Raw genomic sequence first — 19,808 nt, 5'->3', positions numbered from 1 at the left:
ATGCTGCCTGACCCTCTGAGTTACTCCAGCATTCTGTGTCCTTTTGTGTAAGACAGCATCTGCAGTTCCTTGTTTCTACAGTTCGGCATGTCCCCAACAACTCTCACCAACTTCTTCAGATGCGCGGTAGAAAGCATTTTATCAGGATGCATCACAGCAGTTTGGGAACTGCTCCATCCGAGACCGCAAGAAATGGCAGAGAATTGTGGACTCAGCCCAGACCATCACACAAACTCACTTCCATTGACTCCATTTACACCAGCAGCATAATCAAGGACCAGTCTCACCCTGGCCACTCCCTCTTCTCCCCTCTCCCATCAGGTAAAGGGCACAGAAGTGTGAAAACGCACATCTCCAGATTCAGGAACAATTTCTTCCCAGTTATCAGGCAACTGAATCATCCTAGCACACCCAGAGAGCCGTCCTGAGCTCCCATCTGCCTCAGTGGAGACTCTCGGACTATCTTTGCTTGTTTGTGACTGGACTTTATCTTGCACTAAATATCATTCACGTAATTCCCTTTATCATGTATGTGTACGTGGTGGATGGTTGGATTGTAATCATATATTGTCTTTCCGCTGACTGGTTGGTTGAATGACGGAGTAGGCTTGATGGGCAGATGAGCCCACTTGTAGAACTTGCCCAGACAAGGGGCGCAGGCTTAGAGTTCTGAGCAAAAGGTAAAGAGAAGAGAAGAGGGTTTGCTGAGCGTGGAGTTTCCTGCCTGTAACAGATTGATGAGACATGAGGATTGCAGACGGAGCAGGGAATGGGACCGACTAGACTGCCCTGCAGTGTCTGTGGACTAATGCTCATCTCCCACTGTGCCTTCATTCATGACCCAGACTGTGAAAGCTATAATATCTGAATTAGCACATGAGACATATCTGGGAATCACCGCTACCTGTGGAGAGGCCAGAGATAGATTACAGCAAGGTATAAACAGGCTGACGCACTGCGGTGGGAAGAATGAAGAGAGATGACAGCAAATAAAGGATGTGGGGACACAAAGTATGGAGTGACTCAGCAGCTCAGGCAGCATCTCTGGAGAAAAGCAATAGGTGACGTTTCGGGTCCAGACCCTTCTTCAGACAGAGTCCGGGGAAAAGGGGAAACGAGAGATAGAGAAAGGTACAAAAAGCAAATGAAGGAAAGGTATGCAAAAGGACAAATGAAAGCCAGCACCGATGATCAAGGAAAGGTGGAGTCCACTATGGTCCATTGTTGGCTGTGGAGAAGATGATAATGAGTGAGGGGGGGGGGGGGCGAGGACACGACTCGGATAATAGCCGCATCCTCGCCAGGAAGCGACTGAAGGACGGTTTCCCCCTTACCCTACCCTATTTCCCCCACATAAAATACTGGTTAATTGACGGTAAAATTGAAAATTGTAAATTGTCCCTAGTGTGTGTAGGATAGTGTTAATGTGCAGGGATCACTGGACGGCGTGGACTCAGTGGGCCGAAGGGCCTGTTTCCGCGCTGTATCTCTCTAAACTAAGCTAAACAAAACAGTTATGAGAAGAGGGTGTCAGGGGTTATGGGGAGAAGGCAGGAGAATGGGGTTAGGAGAGAGAGATAGATCAGCCATGATTGAATGACGGGGTAGACTTGATAGGCCCAATGGTCTAATTCTGCTCCTGCCATTTATGAAATCAAGAAAGTATGTTTCATGAAGATTGTTTCTTACACGCATTATCAGTTGGAGGTCATTAGCAGCACAACTCATTGAAGTCATAGAGTCATAGAATCATAGAGTGATACAGTGTGGAAACAGGCCCTTCAGCCCTACTTGCCCACACCGGCCAACAATGTCCCAGCTACACTAGTCTCACCTGGTTGTGTTTGGCTCATATCCCTCTAAACCTGTCCTGTCCATGTTCCTGTCCAAATGTTACTTAAACATTTTCCTGTGCAATGCCACAGTTAGCGGGGAAGTGTGCTGGAAGTGGAAGCACTAATGGAATCACGGCTTTGTCCATCTGTTCCCACAGACGTGAGCGATTGAGGCATTAGCCATAAATGAGGGTGGTGTAATTCAACAAAGGAAAGACTTCACCCACCGTGGACATCGATGGTGATGAGAGCGGCCAGAGTTATTCGAGCCATTTTGGTCAGCTTGCCCCGCACCAGGGTGACGATATCTTCAATCTGTTCATTGCTTTTGTCCAGGAACACCTTCAGCCCTTCCTGCTGGGTGATGGCCTGGAAGGAGAACAAGGCTGAGATGGGTTACAGTCATCTTCCTCTTCACACCCGTTGCTGCACAAGCAGCCGTCTAGAGGATATGAGCCTCGCACAGGGCCTGCAGGGAATCCACGCCGTTCCAGCCCGCAGGTCCTGGAGGTCACGTCAGGTCGGGTTGGGTCTGAGTCCTGGGGTCGGGTTGGGTCTGAGTCCTGGGGTCAGGTTGAGGATGAGGTGGGTTAGGAGCCTGGATCGGGGTCAGGCCATGCTGGGAGTCTCGGGGTCCAGACGGGCCCAGGGTGGAGTTGGGCAAAGGTCGGTCTCACGGTGGTGCCGAGATGGACAGGCCTCGTATCCGAGAGGGACTGCTGTTGTGGGGGGGGGGGGGGGGGGGGGGGGAATGCGGAACTAAGGGGGACCTGGTGTGGGGGTGGGGGGAAGTATTTTTGGTTACTGTCGGAACCTTTGTGGCTATTCTTCTGTGTACTTTGTTTACAGTTACAGAGTTTCACTTTACCCAGCTCGGTACAAGTGACAATAAAATATCATCATGGCACCACCGGCAGGTGAGCACTGGCAATTTACTGGGGACCTTGACTGTGCCTCGCACGTTAGGAGCACAGGAAGGGGATCAGGCACCTCGTGTCCTGGTGTCGAGACAACAGCCTTTCTCTCAATGTCAGCTAGACCAAGAAGATAGTGCCCGACTTGAGGAAGTGAAGCGGTGCACACACCCCAGTTTGGTGGCGCTGAAGTACAGATGGTTAAAAACTTCAAGTTCCTGAGATTAAATATCACCAACAACTTCTCCCGGACCACCCATATTGAAGCAACGACCAAGAAGGCACATCAACTCAGAAGGCTTAGAGAGTTTGGCATGTCCCCTACAACTCTCACCAACTTCTACAGATGCACCATACAAAGTATTTTATCAGGATGCATCACAGCTTGGTTTGGGAACAGCTCCATCCAAGACCACAGCCAAGGTCATCACACAAACCAACCTCCCTTCCATTCTCTCAGTTTGCACCTCAAGCTGCCTCAGCAAAGCCAGCAGCATAATCAAGGACCAGTCGCACCCTTGCCACTCCCTCTTCTCCCCTCTCCCAGCAGGCAAAACGCACACCTCCAGATTCAGGGACAGTTTCTGCCCAGCTGTTATCGGGCACCTGAACCATCGTACCACAACCAGTGCTGAACGGCTATCTATCTCATTGGAGATTCTCGGCTTATTTTTGATCGGACTTTACTGGATTTTATCTTGCACTAAATGTTATTCCCTTCATCATGTATCTGTACACTGTGGACAACTCGATTGTAATCATGTACTATGGCGAGACACACGTGATCTTTATTGTTAGTTAGAGTCAGACACTCGCGCGCTGAGAGTGAGCACTCACTGAGTCCATGCAGTTGAGCACATCCGTGACTCATGACATCATCCCCCCGCCAAACGCAGTCACGTGCCCGTTCCAGTTCTACTAACGAGGGTTCGATCTATCTGGCCCAACCACCAGATGGCGCCATAGTATAGTCATTTTGCTGACTGGTTGGCACGGAAGTAGGAGCTTTTTACTGGGCCTCAGGACACACAATAAAGTGTGTGTGTAACTTAGTGTGCATATGTCAGTGTGCGTGTGTGTCTGGGGTTGTATGCATCTGTCCACCTGTGTGTATATGTAGGTGAGAGGGTAGGGATTGGGGGAAATTCCTTCATTCTCCATCGACTTAGACGGGACGCAGCGGTAGAGTTGCTGCCTCTCAGCGCCAGAGACCCGGGTTCCATCCTGACTATGGATGCTGTCTGTACGGAGCTTGCACGTTCTCCTCGTGACCACGTGGGTTTTCTTCGGGAGCTCTGGTTTCCTCCCGCACTCCAAAGACATACAGGTTTATAGGTTAATTGGTTTTGGTAATAATTGTCAATTGCCCCTTGTTTGTGGGATAGTGTCAGTGTGCGGGGTCAGCACGGACTCAGTGGGCAGAAGGGCCTGTTTGTGCGCTGCATGACTAAAATCTCAGCTCTCTCTGTAACATGGTGGTCCGAGTCTCTGGTGCTGGACAAGGATGGCTGGGCCTCTCCACGCTCCAGTAGGATGGCTGCACTTCCCAACAATGTTCCCAGCAACACACAGTGTGAATCCGGAGATGTGCATTTTCACACGCGTATACCTCGTGCCTGATGGGAGAAGGGAGACGAGGATGTGACTCGTCCAAGATTATGTTGATGGCCTTGCCGAGGCAGCGTGAGGCGTAAATGGAGTCAATGGAAGGGAGGTTGGTTTGTGTGATGGTCTGGGCTGCGTCCACAATTTGCTACAATTCATTGCGGTTTGAATGGAGCTGTTCCCAAACTAACCTGTGATGTATCCTGATAAAATGCTTTCTACCTCTGTCCATTCACTTCAGCTTTATCAGGATTCCTTGATGCTGGGCTTGCTTGAATGCTGCCTGGATGACAAAGGCATTTGGCCTCCCCTCATCTATGGGGATCAGCCCCATTGCCCCTTGTCAGGGCCAAGGCAGTGATGAGGTGTGTTGATGCATGCGTCCAGGAAACTCAAACCAGGTACCAGTGAGCAGGTGACCGGTGACTCATTGTCCTCTGATTGTACTGTTGAGAACTGTTTGATTGAAGATTGGGAATGGGCAAACATTTACAGGAAAAACACAAAGTGCTGGAGGATTTAGTGTACGGGGGTCGCTGGTTAGCACATACTCGGTGGGCCCAAGGGCATGTTTCCACACTGTACCTCTAAATCGGGTGAGCGGCGAGACGCACGGCGCAGCGGCCTCTGCAGTCCGTCTGGCTTTTTTTTGTTGTTGTCTCGTTTGAGTGTAGTTTATAGTGTTTTTTTTTAACTGGGTATGTGTGTGGGTGGGCAGGGGGGTGGGGGGGGGGGGGGGGGGTGGGGAAACTTTTAAAATCTTTTCCCTGTACGGAGGACCCGACCTTTTCTCTGTCGGGTCTCCGTTGTCGTTGGGGCCTAGCACCGTGGAGCAGCCTCCAACCGGAACAACCTGGGGCTCCAGTCGCGGAGTCGCGCCACTTACCATTGCGGAGCTGGCCGAGTTCGGAGCGGGAGGAGCTGTGGTGGCGCGCTGCTGCGACCCGACCCCTGAGATTCAGAGGCTCCAACCGCAGGTCTGGTGGACAGTGACACTGGGAGCCCGCGGGTCCCTGTTGGGAGACCGCATTTCGGGGCTTCCGCAACGGCGACTTCTCCCGCCCGAGTTGCGGGGTTGAAAAGTACCTGGAGCGGGGCCTCACTTCGCCCGGCGCGGCTTTAAATGGCCACGGGACTTACTAGCGCCCGCCAGGGGCTCCAACATCAAGACCCGGAGCGTGGCCTTTCATCGCCCCGCGCGGCTTTAATGGCCACGGGACATATTCACCATCGCCCGCCGGGGGCTTTGACTCTGACATCGGGAGGAGAATGAGCAGTGCAGGGGAGAGATAAGACTTTGCCTTCTATCACAGTGAGGAGGAGATTCGCTGTGATAGACGTTTGTGTAAATTGTGTTGTGTCTTGGTTCTTCTGCTTGTATGTATGACTGTAGAAACCAATTTTGTTTGAACCTCAATGAGGTTCAAATGAGAACAAATAAATTGTATCATTATGTCAAACTGATCAAAACAAAAATCATTCAGCGGATCCAGCAGCATCTGGGGAGGGAATGGACAGGTGATATTTCCAGAACACAGACATAAAAATGATGGAGTAACTCAGTGGGTCAGGCAGCATCTCTGGAGAAAAAGGAATAGGTGATGTTTCAGGTCGAGACCCTTCTTCAGACTGAGAATCAGGGGAGAGCAAAACTAGAGATGTAGATAGTACAAATAAATGAAAGATATGTAAAAAGCAATGATGATCAATGAATGGTAGAGCCCACAAAGGTCCATTGTTGGCTGTGGGATAGGTGACAATGAGTGAAACAGACAGTGAAACTAGTACGATGATTAGGGTGGGGGAGGGACGGAGAGAGAGTGGATACAAGGGTTACTGTACTTGAAGTTAGTGAAATCAATATTCATACCGCTGGGGTGTAAGCTGCCCAAGCGAAATATGAGATACTTTCCTCTAATTTGCATTGGGCCTCAGTGGAGGAGGCCTAGGACAGAAAGGTCCAGATGATCCCTAGAGATACTGCCTGACCTGCTGAGTTACTCTAGCACTTTGGGCCTATCTTCAGTGATATTTCTGGTCAGCACCTTGCATCATTTGGGACTTTAGCAGCCTGACTCGACACATTGTCTGTCTATTGCACCCACAGATGCTGCCTGGTCCGCAGAGTACTTCCAGCGCTTTGTAGTTTGCTCATAGTTCCAACATCTTCAGTTTATCATGTCCCCAGAAATTTAAGAGATTGGAGAATTGTCCCACTTTGGATGACCAATGCATCGCTGGGAAATGTTCCACACTTACACCTCATAAGATCAAAACTGATTGGAAATCGACCCATCAAGTCTACTCTGCCATTCAATCATGGCTGATCTATCTCTCCCTCCTAACCCCATTCTCTTGCCTTCTCCCCATAACCCCTGACACCCATACAAATCAAGAATCTATCTATCTCTGCCTTAAAAACATCCACTGACTTGTGGCCTCCACAGCCATCTGTGGCACCGAATTCCACAGATTCACCACCCTCTGACTAAAGAAATTTCTCCTCATCTCCTTCCTAAAAGAACGTCCTCTAATTCTGAGGATATGACCTCTAGTCCTAGACTCTCCCACTTGAGGAAATATCCTCTCCATAACCACTCTGATTATTCTGTACATTTCAATGAGGTAGAAACATTGAAACATGGAAAATAGGTGCAGTAGTTGGCCATTCGGCTCTTTGAGCCAGCACCGCCACTCAATATGATCATCCAAAATCTGTACCGACATTCCTGCTTTTTCCCCATATCCCTTGATTCTGAGGAAATATTATACAAATAGAACCACTTGGATAGTGACTTTTATATAAGCTAGGTAATTTGCAAAAGAAAAGCTTAAAGTTTTCCTGAACTGAAATAAAGTGCAAACAGACACATACACACAGGCAAAGATGAATCAAAACATGGAGGCCTGAACCAGAACCTGCTTAGCTTAGGTTATTGTTTGGGGCAATTATAGCACTGGAGGAAATTGTATTTGATATGGCTTTGTGTTGAAGAATGAGAAGCTGAAGGGGCCTCTTCTTAGGCCATCTGCTCTGTCTCTATGGTACATTTTTGAGCTCTGAATGTGACATAAAGGTACAGAGTTATGGCTTGTTTTGCTAGGTTTGAGAGAATTCAAGGCTGAGAGATGATAGACTGCAGTTAGCTTTGGCTGTGTACAATTATAATGTGTGATAAGGAATAAGATGTAAGTGAAAGAATAGTTGCTTTGAGAAATAATTAGATTGAGGGAGTAGTTTATAGAAGGTTGAAGCAGATGGAATTCTGACGTAATGGTCTGAGATGTAGTCTCTTGTGTTCTGCCTGGTACATGAGATTGGAAATCCTACTTCCCGATAACAGGAAAGGCACCAAACTCATATTAAGTAAATTGACAGATTTACGACCCATGTATCTTTGGATGGGAGATGGAAATGTGCGTTTTGAACTTAGAAACTGTAAGTCAGCAAACTTATATAATTAATGTTTTAAAGACACATTTCAAAATGTGTGAAAGTATAGTGAAACAATTTATGAAATGTATTGGCTTAATAGAAAGGTACACTTTAGACTTATAGAAATTGTTTAGATTTATATAAATATATTTTCTCTTGGTATAGACAGTGTGTATGACGTGTGATCATTGTGTTATATACGTATCTTGTATTTTGAGGAATGGTCTTTCATAAGAGCCTACTGGGGTTTTGCTGTGTTGAAATAAAATAATTCTAAAACAGTTATAAAGCACAGGTAAACGAAGGCTGTAATGAGGCCAGGGAAGGGGGATCATGTGACTGATGTTGATCACCAGAAGGACTCAGATGATTAGTTACTAGCTTGTCATACCCTCTGTATCTAAAATGTCTAATACCTATATAAATGCCATGAGTTTGTATCAAAGTTACTCCTCTCTGGACCCGCCCCAGAGCATCAGCTCTGTGTTGGAAGGTTCAAGAGACTAGTCTCAGCTGAATAAAGAATTGATTTTAACAGCAACAAGTGTTTGAGTCAAGTTGACTTTAGATTGAAAGAACTCAGTTTAACATTTGGTGTCAGAAGTGGGATTCAGATGGATAACCGACAACTCAAGGAACGAAAATAAGAGTCAAACTGCGCACTGATCAGACCAGAGGAATTGGCCACGCAGGAGTGAGTAGTTAAACACCACTCTGTTTTCCTCTTCTCCGTATTCACTGCGTAGTCGACCCTTCGTTCTTGTGTTGAACGGGATCCTGACAGAATCAAGTCAATCTAACAAACCTTGTTGAGTGGTAAGATAGACTTTTAAACAGACTGGTCCATTGGGAATGGAAAGACTCTGCCATTTGGAATGGAGAGACTTGGTCATTGGGAATGATCGATGGTAAATGACGGCTGAACTGGATCCTGTCAGCTAAACACTGACAATGCTAAATTCCTCTTGGTAATTTGGAATGGCAAGAGGGGGGTTAAAGATTTGGAAACGGGGTCGGCTAAACACTGACAATGCAAAATTAATCTTGAATCATTTGGAATGGTGGGAAACAATTGAATTCAGATCCAGCGATGTCACAGTTGTTAAATAAGAAATAGTAAAATGTTAACGTCATTATTATATTGTTGTAAGAATAAAGCATAAGAATATTAATACTGTGTATGGAATAAGTGGGTGTGAATATTGTAATGTGATAAATTTAATAAGTGGAGGTATTGAGACAAGAGTGTGCACACTAGAGGAATGAGCAACAGGAGAGAGAGAGTGAGAGAGATAAGACTGAACACAAGCAGGCTGGAAATTCTGGAAGATAAGAAAGGACTGTGCAGTTCAAATGGTTGGCCTTCAATTAGCAGTGGGAGACAAAGGGGAGGTATAGGAAAATAATTGGAATTTGTTCCCTATCAGCCCTCGGGTCACAGTCCAAGCCCTAGTCAGTGGTGACAGAAATTTACCCAAGTTTACCCAGGGCAGAGTCAGGAACCGACAGTGCATCCACCTCAGGCGTCTGACCCAAGAAGAAGGAGAAGCCCCAGTTTAGTAGCAAGGCACACTAGGTCCCAGTCTAGAGAAGGTGCTGAAATAGACGGAATAAGAAAGCATCCTCCAGGTGCCAATATCCTGTCAGAACAGTCCCTAACCCCAGAGCCCTAATGCCTCCTCCACCCAATCAACAAGACAACGACGAAACAGCCATGAATAATGTGTGGCTGCTGTGGAAACCACATGAGATGATGGCAATTTTGTTGGGAGTGCCTAAGAAACGGAATCCACAAGCTTTCATTGAATTTTTAAGGACAACGATATCTGTATATCACGCTGATTCCCGAGATTTATGGGTACTAGTTCAGCAAGTCTTAACAGCGATTGAGTATACCAGATTCTTGGTTCATTTAACCTAGAACAACCATGCAGCCCTAGCGGTGGCGCACCCAGAGGCAGGTAACAATGAGGATCGATTACAGCTTATGCTGGCAGCCGTGGGCCTCACACTCCAGCAGCCAATCGATATATCAAAGGGAGATATGAAACCAGGGGAAGGAGAGGCTGCAGAAGATTTTCTGGGAAGGTTTAAAAAACCCATTTATGGCAACCAGTCAGGTGACACTCAGTATCAGCAAGGAAATGACTGGCCACGGTTTTGTGCTATGGTTATGAACTGTTTGCGTTCCAGCGTTGCAATGGGTATTTAAACCAATAATATGGACTGGTCAGTCTTCATCGGCCCGCATGTCAAGAGCTGTGAGAGCCTTTTGGAAAGACTGTCCTATTGGAGACAGTGAAGCCCAGGTAAAGGTAAAAACGAATATGTGATGAGAGAAACGAGACAATTTCCACCAGTGACTGTCCCTGACTGAATGGGCTAATATATCTGGATGTTACTCTGTTTACAGATGGCAGCTCATTCATTGTTGAAAAGGGAGAATGGTTGTCAGGCTATGTGATTGTTAATCAGGAGGGAACGACCATTGAAGCAACATCTTTTGAGGCTCCCTTCTAAGCCCAGCTAGCCGAACTATTTGCGTTGACTAGAGCCTGCACCCTGGCCGAAGAACTATCTGCAAATATTTACACGGACTGCCAATATGCTTTTGGAGTGGTTCCTGATATGGACAATTATGGAAGAATCGGGGGTTTCTAACCTCTTCAGGGACAGTGATATCTCACAAAAAATTGGTTTCTAATTTGCTACAGGCCATTCAGTTACCCAGTCAGCATGCTGTTATCAAAGTTAGAGCCCATAGTATAGGCCAAGCCCCATAGACATAGGAAATTGCCTTGCCAACGAGTTAGCTAAGAAAGCTTCTAGGAGTTACCAAATTGTGGGTCCCACATGATGAGGCAGTTTAAAAATTCTACTAGGAATAAGTCTCCCTCGAAAAAAGGAATGCCAACCATCCAAGAAGTACTTCAAATACAGGAGGATGCTCCTGCATGGGTAGAACAGCTGTGGCAGGACCAGGGTTGTCTGTACGATCCTGTCACTAGCTTATGGGTTACGCCTGCCGGACAGACTTACAGGTCTGACGAGCTTGCGTTGTGGGTTATTGAATTTGTACACTTTGCAACACATTGTGGGGCCAAGGCTGTAAGTGATATGCTTTTAGAGACCTGGTGGCATCCAAAACTTTTGACTTGTCCCAACGCATCAGCCAGCAATGTCTGATTTGCTAGCAGCATAATCCAGGTAAAGGCTTGCCCTGTGAACCAGTTAAGACTCCTTTACCATTTGAGACCTTTCAAGTGGACTACATTGAGTTGGAATGATTTCAGTGTTATAAGTATGTTTTTGTAATTATTGATGTTTTTAGTAAATTAATAATTAGTGTGAAGACCTCTCATGTGTGTGGTAGCATTATGGTTTTTGAATGAATGCTGAAGTTAAGTCTTTTATTTGTTGTAAATCACATGTTATAAGTGTAGGTGTGTGTCCCTTTAAAAAAAAACTGTAAGCAGGGGGCTGAAGTTTTTTTACAGCTACCCTCGGCTGTGAGGTTAACCTCTCAATTTAAAAGGGGAAATAAGTTAATTGCTGAAACACGACCAGCTTTAATGGTTTGTTTAGATAAACATTCTTGTTGATGAAGGTAACTGACTGATAATGGGTTAGTCATGAGTTAACGTGATATTTTGCTAAATCACTGGAATATAACATCTTTGATCACTCCTGTTTGACAGAAAAATTGAAAGTATGTTGGGTTTATTTTAATTTGTTGTATTTTACCTGTTTTTAAGATGCAAACAGTATTATGCAACAATCCACCTGAGATTTCGAAGTGGATTGATTTGATTGTTTGCTGAAATTTTCAGAAACAGACAGTGTATCGGATAGTATGGAGAACTATAGAAGATGGGCAGAATAAGAATACAGACCACTCCATCTGGTACAGCATGAATAATGCCTGCGGGAATCCTATGTATTAACTTTAACCTGTGCTTTGCAAACTTCTCATTCACAGGTCAGGGCTGCATATGGTGAGGAGCCAGCAGTCAAAGTTCCAACTAATATTGAGCCATGTTGCTATGTGCTGGTCAGGAACTGGATGGGTAAGCACTTGGACCCAATCCGACCGCTGCCAAGGTCGAGGGTCGTGCTGCATGAGTTCATCTGAACCACTGCAAATTGATTGGGGAGCCCAATCAAAAGGGGGGAGAAGAGTAATTTTATTAAGTTTTTAGTTTTTACATTTCTGCTTTGCTTGGGAGTTGTATCATTATAAGTTTAGTTGTATCATTATAAGTTTAGTTGTATCATTATAAGTTTAGTTGTATCATTATAAGTTTAGTTGTATCATTATAAGTTTAGTTTTGAATCCTTAGTTTGCTATATGGTTAAGAATATGCGACTGATTACTGGACTGACTGACTGAAGGACGTTTAAATTGAGTGAATAGTTGTTTAAGCTAATTAAGTAAGAAATGAGCTTTTTGTGAGCCTTTGCATATTTCAGATAAATTAAAATGAGGCGATTCATCCTGCTATGCATCCTGATGCTACTACAGATGGAGGGAAATGAAGGAAAAATTTGACGATGTGTCCCGGGACAAACAAGCAGAGTCTTTCACCTCTGCAAAAGAGATGTGGTACAGTGCAATGGCCCAGATGCCTTTGTATCCTGGGATGTCACCAAGATTGACTATTGCAATGGGATACAGCGTCAGCCCGATTGGCAGGTAGACTTAGATAACCCACACCTATGGGAATTACCCTGTTGGTCTCTGGAGTGCAAATTTGACTTTTTCTGCAAACGGTATTCTTTGGAAGACAACTCGGCAAAGGAACATTTGTATGATGGACTATGCTATTGAGAAGCATTAGAGGTCTACCCTTGTTTACAGGAGAAAGAACATGAGAAAAATATGGGGAAAATGGGCATTGGAAGAAACAGACTCTAACATGTTTATACAAGCCCATAATGAACTATTTGGTAAAGGACAAATTGTGTGTTACCTTGCTACTATCAGAAATACATCTGTTCTCTTTACAGGATAGATATGCCTTATACTATCTGTTGGCACATGAGGGAGGGACATGTGCTATTGTGAAAGATGGGATGATGGGAATTCAGGACAGAACAGTAACATCACAAACATCAAGGGGACATTACTACCCTGTTTGGTGGAATGAAGGAAGGTGTTGGATGGGGAGACTGGGGTTTTGGAGGATTAGATAATTGGATCATCAGCATGGCCATAAATGCAGCAATAGTGCTTGTGTGTTTGTTTGTGGGAATTGCTATTGTTAAACGTATCATCACCAGACTAATGACAGCCTTGGGTAATGTGGAAACTGGTGAGAAGATATTATTGCAACATCTAGAAGAAGACATTCTAATGTTGAATGATGAGGTAGTTGAAAGGATGGTAAATGCGCAGGTTGAGAAAGAATTATTAGAAGATGAATGTATTAGAATGAATAAAATGGAGATAGATCAGTGGTATGGAACCCAGAATAGCTGAGCTCCCTAAGGGCTAGGATGTGAAACACTGCAGAGAAGTAGGGAACAGCATTGGTGTCAACAAGCCAGCCTGCTGACCTACGTGGTCCAGGTTTTGGGGGCTATAAAGCATCTCGAGGTTAGGTATAAACTTGGATGAATAATAAGCCAATGCTGACGAATCTCTGCCTTGTGTTATTATCCTATTAGTGGTCATAGAATGACCAGAGTGGGGAATGAGGAAATATTATACAAATAGAACCACTTGGATAGTGACTTTTATATGCTGGGTAATTTGCAAAAGAAAAGCTTAAAGTTTTCCTGAACTGAAATAAAGTGCAAACAGACACATACACACAGGCAAAGATGAATCAAAACATGGAGGCCTGAACCAGAACCTGCTTAGCTTAGGTTATTGTTTGGGGCAATTATAGCACTGGAGGAAATTGTATTTGATATGGCTTTGTGTTGAAGAATGAGAAGCTGAATAAGGGGCCTCTTCTTAGGCCATCTGCTCTGTCTCTATGGTACATTTTTGAGCTCTGAATGTGACATAAAGGTGAAGAGTTATGGCTTGTTTTGCTAGGTTTGAGAGAATTCAAGGCTGAGAGATGATAGACTGCAGTTAGCTTTGGCTGTGTACAATTATAATGTGTGATAAGGAATAAGATGTAAGTGAAAGAATAGTTGCTTTGAGAAATAATTAGATTGAGGGAGTAGTTTATAGAAGGTTGAAGCAGATGGAATTCTGACGTAATGGTCTGAGATGTAGTCTCTTGTGTTCTGCCTGGTACATGAGATTGGAAATCCTACTTCCCGATAACAGGAAAGGCACCAAACTCATATTAAGTAAATTGACAGATTTACGACCCATGTATCTTTGGATGGGAGATGGAAATGTGCGTTTTGAACTTAGAAACTGTAATTCAGCAAACTTATATAATTAATGTTTTAAAGACATAGGTAATGGTATTTCAAAATGTGTGAAATTATAGTGAAACAATTTATGAAATGTATTGGCTTAATAGAAAGGTACACTTTAGACTTATAGAAATTGTTTAGATTTATAGAAATATATTTTCTCTTGGTATAGACAGTGTGTATGACTTGTGTGATCATTGTGTTATATACGTATCTTGTATTTTGAGGAATGGTCTTTCATAAGAGCCTACTGGGGTTTTGCTGTGTTGAAATAAAATAATTCTAAAACAGTTATAAAGCACAGGCAAACGAAGGCTGTAATGAGGCCAGGGAAGGGGGATCATGTGACTGATGTTGTAAATCACCAGAAGGACTCAGATGATTGGTTACTAGCTTGTCATACCCTCTGTATCTAAAATGTCTAATACCTATATAAATGCCATGAGTTTGTATCAAAGTTACTCCTCTCTGGACCCGCCCCAGAGCATCAGCTCTGTGTTGGAAGATTCAAGAGACTAGTCTCAGCTGAATAAAGAATTGATTTTAACAGCAACAAGTGTTTGAGTCAAGTTGACTTTAGATTGAAAGAACTCAGTTTAACAATTCCGTTAGCCCAAAGAGGTAAATCGAACCCCCTCTTGAAAACATCCAGTGAATTGGCCTCCACTGCTTGCTGAGGCAGAGAATTCCACAGATTCACAACTCTCTGGTTGAACATTTTTTCCTCATCTCAGTCCTAAACGGCCTTCGCCTTATTCTTAAACTGTAACCCCTGGTTCTGGACTCCCCCAACATCGGGAACATTTTTGCTGCATCTAGCCTGTCCAATCCCTTAAGAATTTTATATGTTTCTATTAGATTCCCTCTCATCCTAAATTCCAGCGAATACAAGCACAGTTGACCCATTCTTTCATCATATGTCACTGCAGCCATCCTGTGAATTAACGTGGTGAGCCTACGCTGCACTCCCTCAATAGCAAGAATGTTCTTCAATTTAGGAGAGAAAAACTGCGCACAATACTCCAGATGTGGTCTCATTTGGGCCCTGTACAACTGCAGAAGGACCTCCTTGCTCCTAAACTCAACTCCTCTTGTTATGAAGACCAACAAGCCATTAGCTTTCTTCACTGCCTGCTGTACCTGCATGCTTACTTTCAGTGACTGATGTACCAGGACCCCCAGGTCTCGTTGCACCTCCCCTTTTCCTAATCTGGCACCATTCAGTTAATAATCTGCCTTCCTGTTCTATCCACTAAAGTTGATAACCTCACATTTATCCACATTATACTGCATCTGAAATGCATCTGCCCACTCACCCAACCTGTCCAAGTCACCCTGCAGCCTCATAGTATCCTCCTCGCAGATGTAACTGCCACACAGCTTTGTGTCATCCGCAAACTTGGAGATGTCACATTTAATTCCCTCGTCTAAATCGTTAATATATATTGTAAAAAACTGGGGTCCCAGCACCAAGCCTTGTGGCACCCTACTAGTCACTGGTTGCAATAGGACTTGTACCTTGGAGATGGAATGACCGGTGACATTCCTGTGGGGAGCAGGGATAGCCCAAGGATAGTGGAGGTCTATTTCGCTGCTGTCAGGAGGAGATTGTGGACCCTGGACATTGTAACAGACTGGATTTGGAGTCAGTTTCTGCAGCATTGTGCATGCCGTGACTCTTGCACTGTCCGTGGCTGTGGGTCTAAGGTTTGGCTTCATCATTGTTACCTGTACCGAGATACAATGAGAAGCCCTGTGTTGCCTTCTACCCCATCAAATCAGATAATAGTTTAGTTTAGTAAAGAACTGCAGATGCTGGTTTAAACTGAAGATAGACACAAGAAGCTGGAGTAACTCAGCGGGACAGGCAGCATCTCTGGAGAGAAGGAATGGGTGATGTTTCAGGTTGCGAGTCTGAAGAAGGGTCTCGACCTGAAACATCACACATGCATCTCTAAACTAAACAGGAGGGAAGGAGACCCTTGATCCTGAAAGTGTACCGTTGTGTTTCAGTTTAGTTTATTGTCATGTGTAGCGAGGTACAGTGAAAAGCTTTTGCTGCGTGCTAATCAGTCAGCAGAAAGACAATACATGATTACAGTCAAGCCGTCCACATTGTATATCCAGATACATGATGAGGGCCAGGGGTCATTTCTACACCCCACAGGGCTTGTTCATGAGTAACTCCTTACCCACCTGAGAGACGGCGGCAGTCCAGTACATGATGCTACAGGACAGGACGATCTGGCCGGGCCAGCTCAGCACCCACTCCTCTCGTGATGCCTCCGGATACGCAGCAATGGCCTGCAGCATCACTTTGCCCAGCGACCACTTCATCATCTTTTCAACCTACGGAGGAAGGAAATGACGGTGAGCGCAGGTGCCAGACGTTGATGACGTCCTCAGGTGGGTCTGGAGGCCTAGAGACATAGCATGGAAACTGGCCCAACTTGCCCATAGCAGCCAACATTTCCCATCTACACTAGTCCCACCTGCCTGTGTTTGGCCCATATCTCTCTAAACCTGTCCTATTCATGTACTTGTCTAAATGTTTCTTAAACATTGACATAGTTCCAACCTCAACTACCTCAATGATAGCAGCCTGTTCCATACACCCAACACCCTTTGTGTGAACAAGTTCCCTCAGTTTCCTATTAAACCTTTCCCCTCACCTTGAACCTATGTCCTCTGGTCCTCGATTTCAAAGAAACGTTTTGTGTCGAGACCCTTCTTCAGATTGAAAGACTGAGAGACTGGATATGTTGGTAATTTTATGCTGAAGTGAATGAAGCTGAAGGGTGATCTTACAGAGGTCCATAACATTTTGAAGGGTGGAGATACAGATTAAACAGTCGTTTTCTCAGTGTCTAAAAATAGAGATACCAGCCTCCCCTTTGATCCACACTGAGCCTTGAACCAACTTTACAAAAACAACATTCACATCAGGATCAGGATCTCTGAAGAAGGGTCTTGACTCACATCTGACACATTTAGGCTTCTCCACTGTGAAATAACCCCAAGGTATGCCTGCTTCAAAGACATTCTCTTCCTCTCTCAGTCTAGAGTTCTACAATGCCCTCTCTCGCTGTTGCCCCCATGATTCCTCCTGCACTCCCACTACCTTTTTGCATATCTTTCATTCATTTATTCTACATCCCCCTATTTCACCATCTATATCTCTCGTTTCCCTCGCCCCTGATTTTCAGTCTGAAGTCTCGACCTGAAACGCCATCCATTCCTTTTCTCCAGAGATGCTGCCTGACCTGCTGAGTTACTCCAGCACTTTGTGTCTATCTGCAGTTCCTTCCTACACAAGCAAGACTACCTGTTGACTGGTATTAACATAGACTGTCCACTCTCATCGAACTGTCGGTGAAAACTCAACCCTCTATGGTTCACCATCTAGTCGAATGGAAAGGGTACAGACAAGATTTACGAGGATGTTGCCAGGACTAGAGGGCCTAAGCTTAAGGGAGCGGTTGAGCAGGCTGAGATCTATTCCTTGGAGCGCAGGAGAATGAGGGGTGATCTTCAAGGTTTCAAGGTCAAGGTCAGTTTATTGTCTCATGTACCAATTATGGAGGTGTACAAAATCATGAGAGGACTAGATCATGTTGTCGCACAGAGTCTTTTACCCAGAGTAGGGGAATCAAAGACCAGAGGACATAGGTTCAAGGTGAAGGGGAAAAGGGGAAATCTGAGGGGTCATTTATTTACATGGAGGATGGTGGGTACATGGAACAAGGCCCCAGAGGTGGTATTTGAGGCAGGAACTACCCAGCCCACTGCCACCATTTCATTTACTGTTTCAGAATCAAATCTGATAATTATATTTTCATTAAAAGTGGCAGGTCTATGAGCTGGCTCAGTGTGATTAATAACTACAAGAATGCCATCTGTACTCGATTTTAGTTTTCAAAAGATAATTTAACATTTTTAATAAGTGGCAATGAATGTTAATGTGCCAAAGATCTGCAGTGTCCCTAACCCTCGCCAGCTTTTTATGTCAAAGCTGATTCATCCATGCTGTAGGGAGGAGATGGCCAAGACACAAGAGACTGCAGATGCTGCCATTTTGAGCAAAGGACAAAGTGCTGGAGGAACTTACTGATCAGGCAGCATAGAGTCATAGTGATATAGAATGGAAACAGGCCCTTCGGCCCAACTTGCCCACACAGACCAACATGTCCGATCGACGCTAGTCTCACCTTCCTGCATTTGGCCCATATCTCTCTAAACCTGTCCTATCCTTGTACCTGTCTAAATGTTTCTGAAACGTTGGGATAGCCCCAGCCTCAACTACATCTTCAGGCAGCTTGTTCCATGCATGCACCACCCTTTGTGTGAAAAAGTTACCCTACAAGTTCCTATTAAATCTTTCCCTCTTCACCTTAAACCTATGTCCATTGGTCCTGGATTCCTCTACTCTGGGTAAAATTCTCTGTGCATCTACACAATCTATTCCTGTCATAATTTTATACACCCCTATAAGATCACCCCTCATCCTCCTGCGCTCCCAGCCTGCTCAACCTCTCCCTGTAGCTTAAGCCCTCTAGTCCTGGCAACATCCTGGTAAGTCTTCTCCATACCTTTTCCAGCTTGACAACATCTTTCCTATAACATGGTGCCCAGAACCTAACACAATATTCTAGATGCAGTCTCACCAACTGCGACACAAACTCCCAACTTTAATACTCAATACTCTGACCGATGAAAGCCATCTGCGGAGGGAATGGACAGATAAAGTTCCAGGTCAGGATCCTTCTTCAGACTGACATGTGTTGGGTGGGGGGTGGGGGGGGGGGAGTTGGGAAAGAGAGATGGGAGGAACAAAGCCAGATATCTGTCTGTCGGTCTGTAGAAGAGTTCCGACCCAAAAACGTCACCTGCTCCTTGTCTCCAGAGATGCTGCCTGACCCACTGAGTTACTCCTGCATTTTGTGTCCACGTTCAACCATTCTCTGTGTAAAAAAACAATGACTGTCCTATCCCCTTTAAATCTACTTCCTCGCATCCGAAACCTGAGCCCTGTTGTGTTTTGATTGCCCCAACGTGGGTAAAAACTGTTGACTATCTGCTCCACCCATCCATCTCACAATTTGATGTGTTTTCATCAGGTCATCCCTCACAGGGATGTAACGCTGAGGCTGTACGTCACTGGTCAGGCCGCAGTTGGAATGTCAGGAGCAGTTTTGGGCCCCATGTTTGATGAAGGATGTGCTGGCTCTGGAGTGGGTCCAGAGAAGATTTACGAGAATGATCCCAGGAATGAGTAGGTTGACATAAGTTTGTCAGCACTGGGCCTGTACTAGCTGGAGTTTAGAAGAATGAGGGGGGACCTCATTGAAACCTACAGAATAGTGAATGGCCTGGATGGAGTGGATGTGGAGAGGATGTTTCCACTAGTGGGAGAGTCGAGGACCACAGGGCATTGCCTCAGAATGAAAGGACACACCTCTAGACAGGAGAGAAGGTGTTTCTTTAATCAGAAAGTGGTGAATCTGTGGAACTCATTGCCACAGATGTCTGTGGAGGCCATGGCAATTAATATTTTTTAAGTGGTGATTGACTGATTCTAGATTAGTGCGGGTGTCAGGGGCTATAGGGCGAAGGCACGAGAATGGGATTGAGATGGAAACA

The 19,808-nt window shown here is 45.1% G+C and overlaps 1 protein-coding gene across 1 annotated transcript in view; it reads right to left on the bottom strand.

The window, feature by feature from the left end:
• LOC129708029 (dynein axonemal heavy chain 3-like) overlaps positions 1-19,808 on the bottom strand; it is a 426,708-nt gene that overhangs the window by 269,398 nt on the left and 137,502 nt on the right. Inside the window, exons 27-28 of the mRNA XM_055653570.1 lie at positions 16,365-16,517; positions 2,063-2,204 (exon numbers count right to left, since the gene is read on the bottom strand). Of these exons, the coding sequence (XP_055509545.1) occupies positions 2,063-2,204; positions 16,365-16,517 (295 nt within the window). The remainder of the gene's footprint in view (positions 1-2,062; positions 2,205-16,364; positions 16,518-19,808) is intronic.

Source organism: Leucoraja erinacea, chromosome 22, assembly GCF_028641065.1.
Source record: "Leucoraja erinacea ecotype New England chromosome 22, Leri_hhj_1, whole genome shotgun sequence".
Lineage (NCBI taxonomy): Eukaryota > Metazoa > Chordata > Chondrichthyes > Rajiformes > Rajidae > Leucoraja > Leucoraja erinaceus.
The sequence above is the reverse complement of the archived record's forward strand: the minus strand, read 5'-3'. Positions and strand labels throughout refer to the sequence as shown.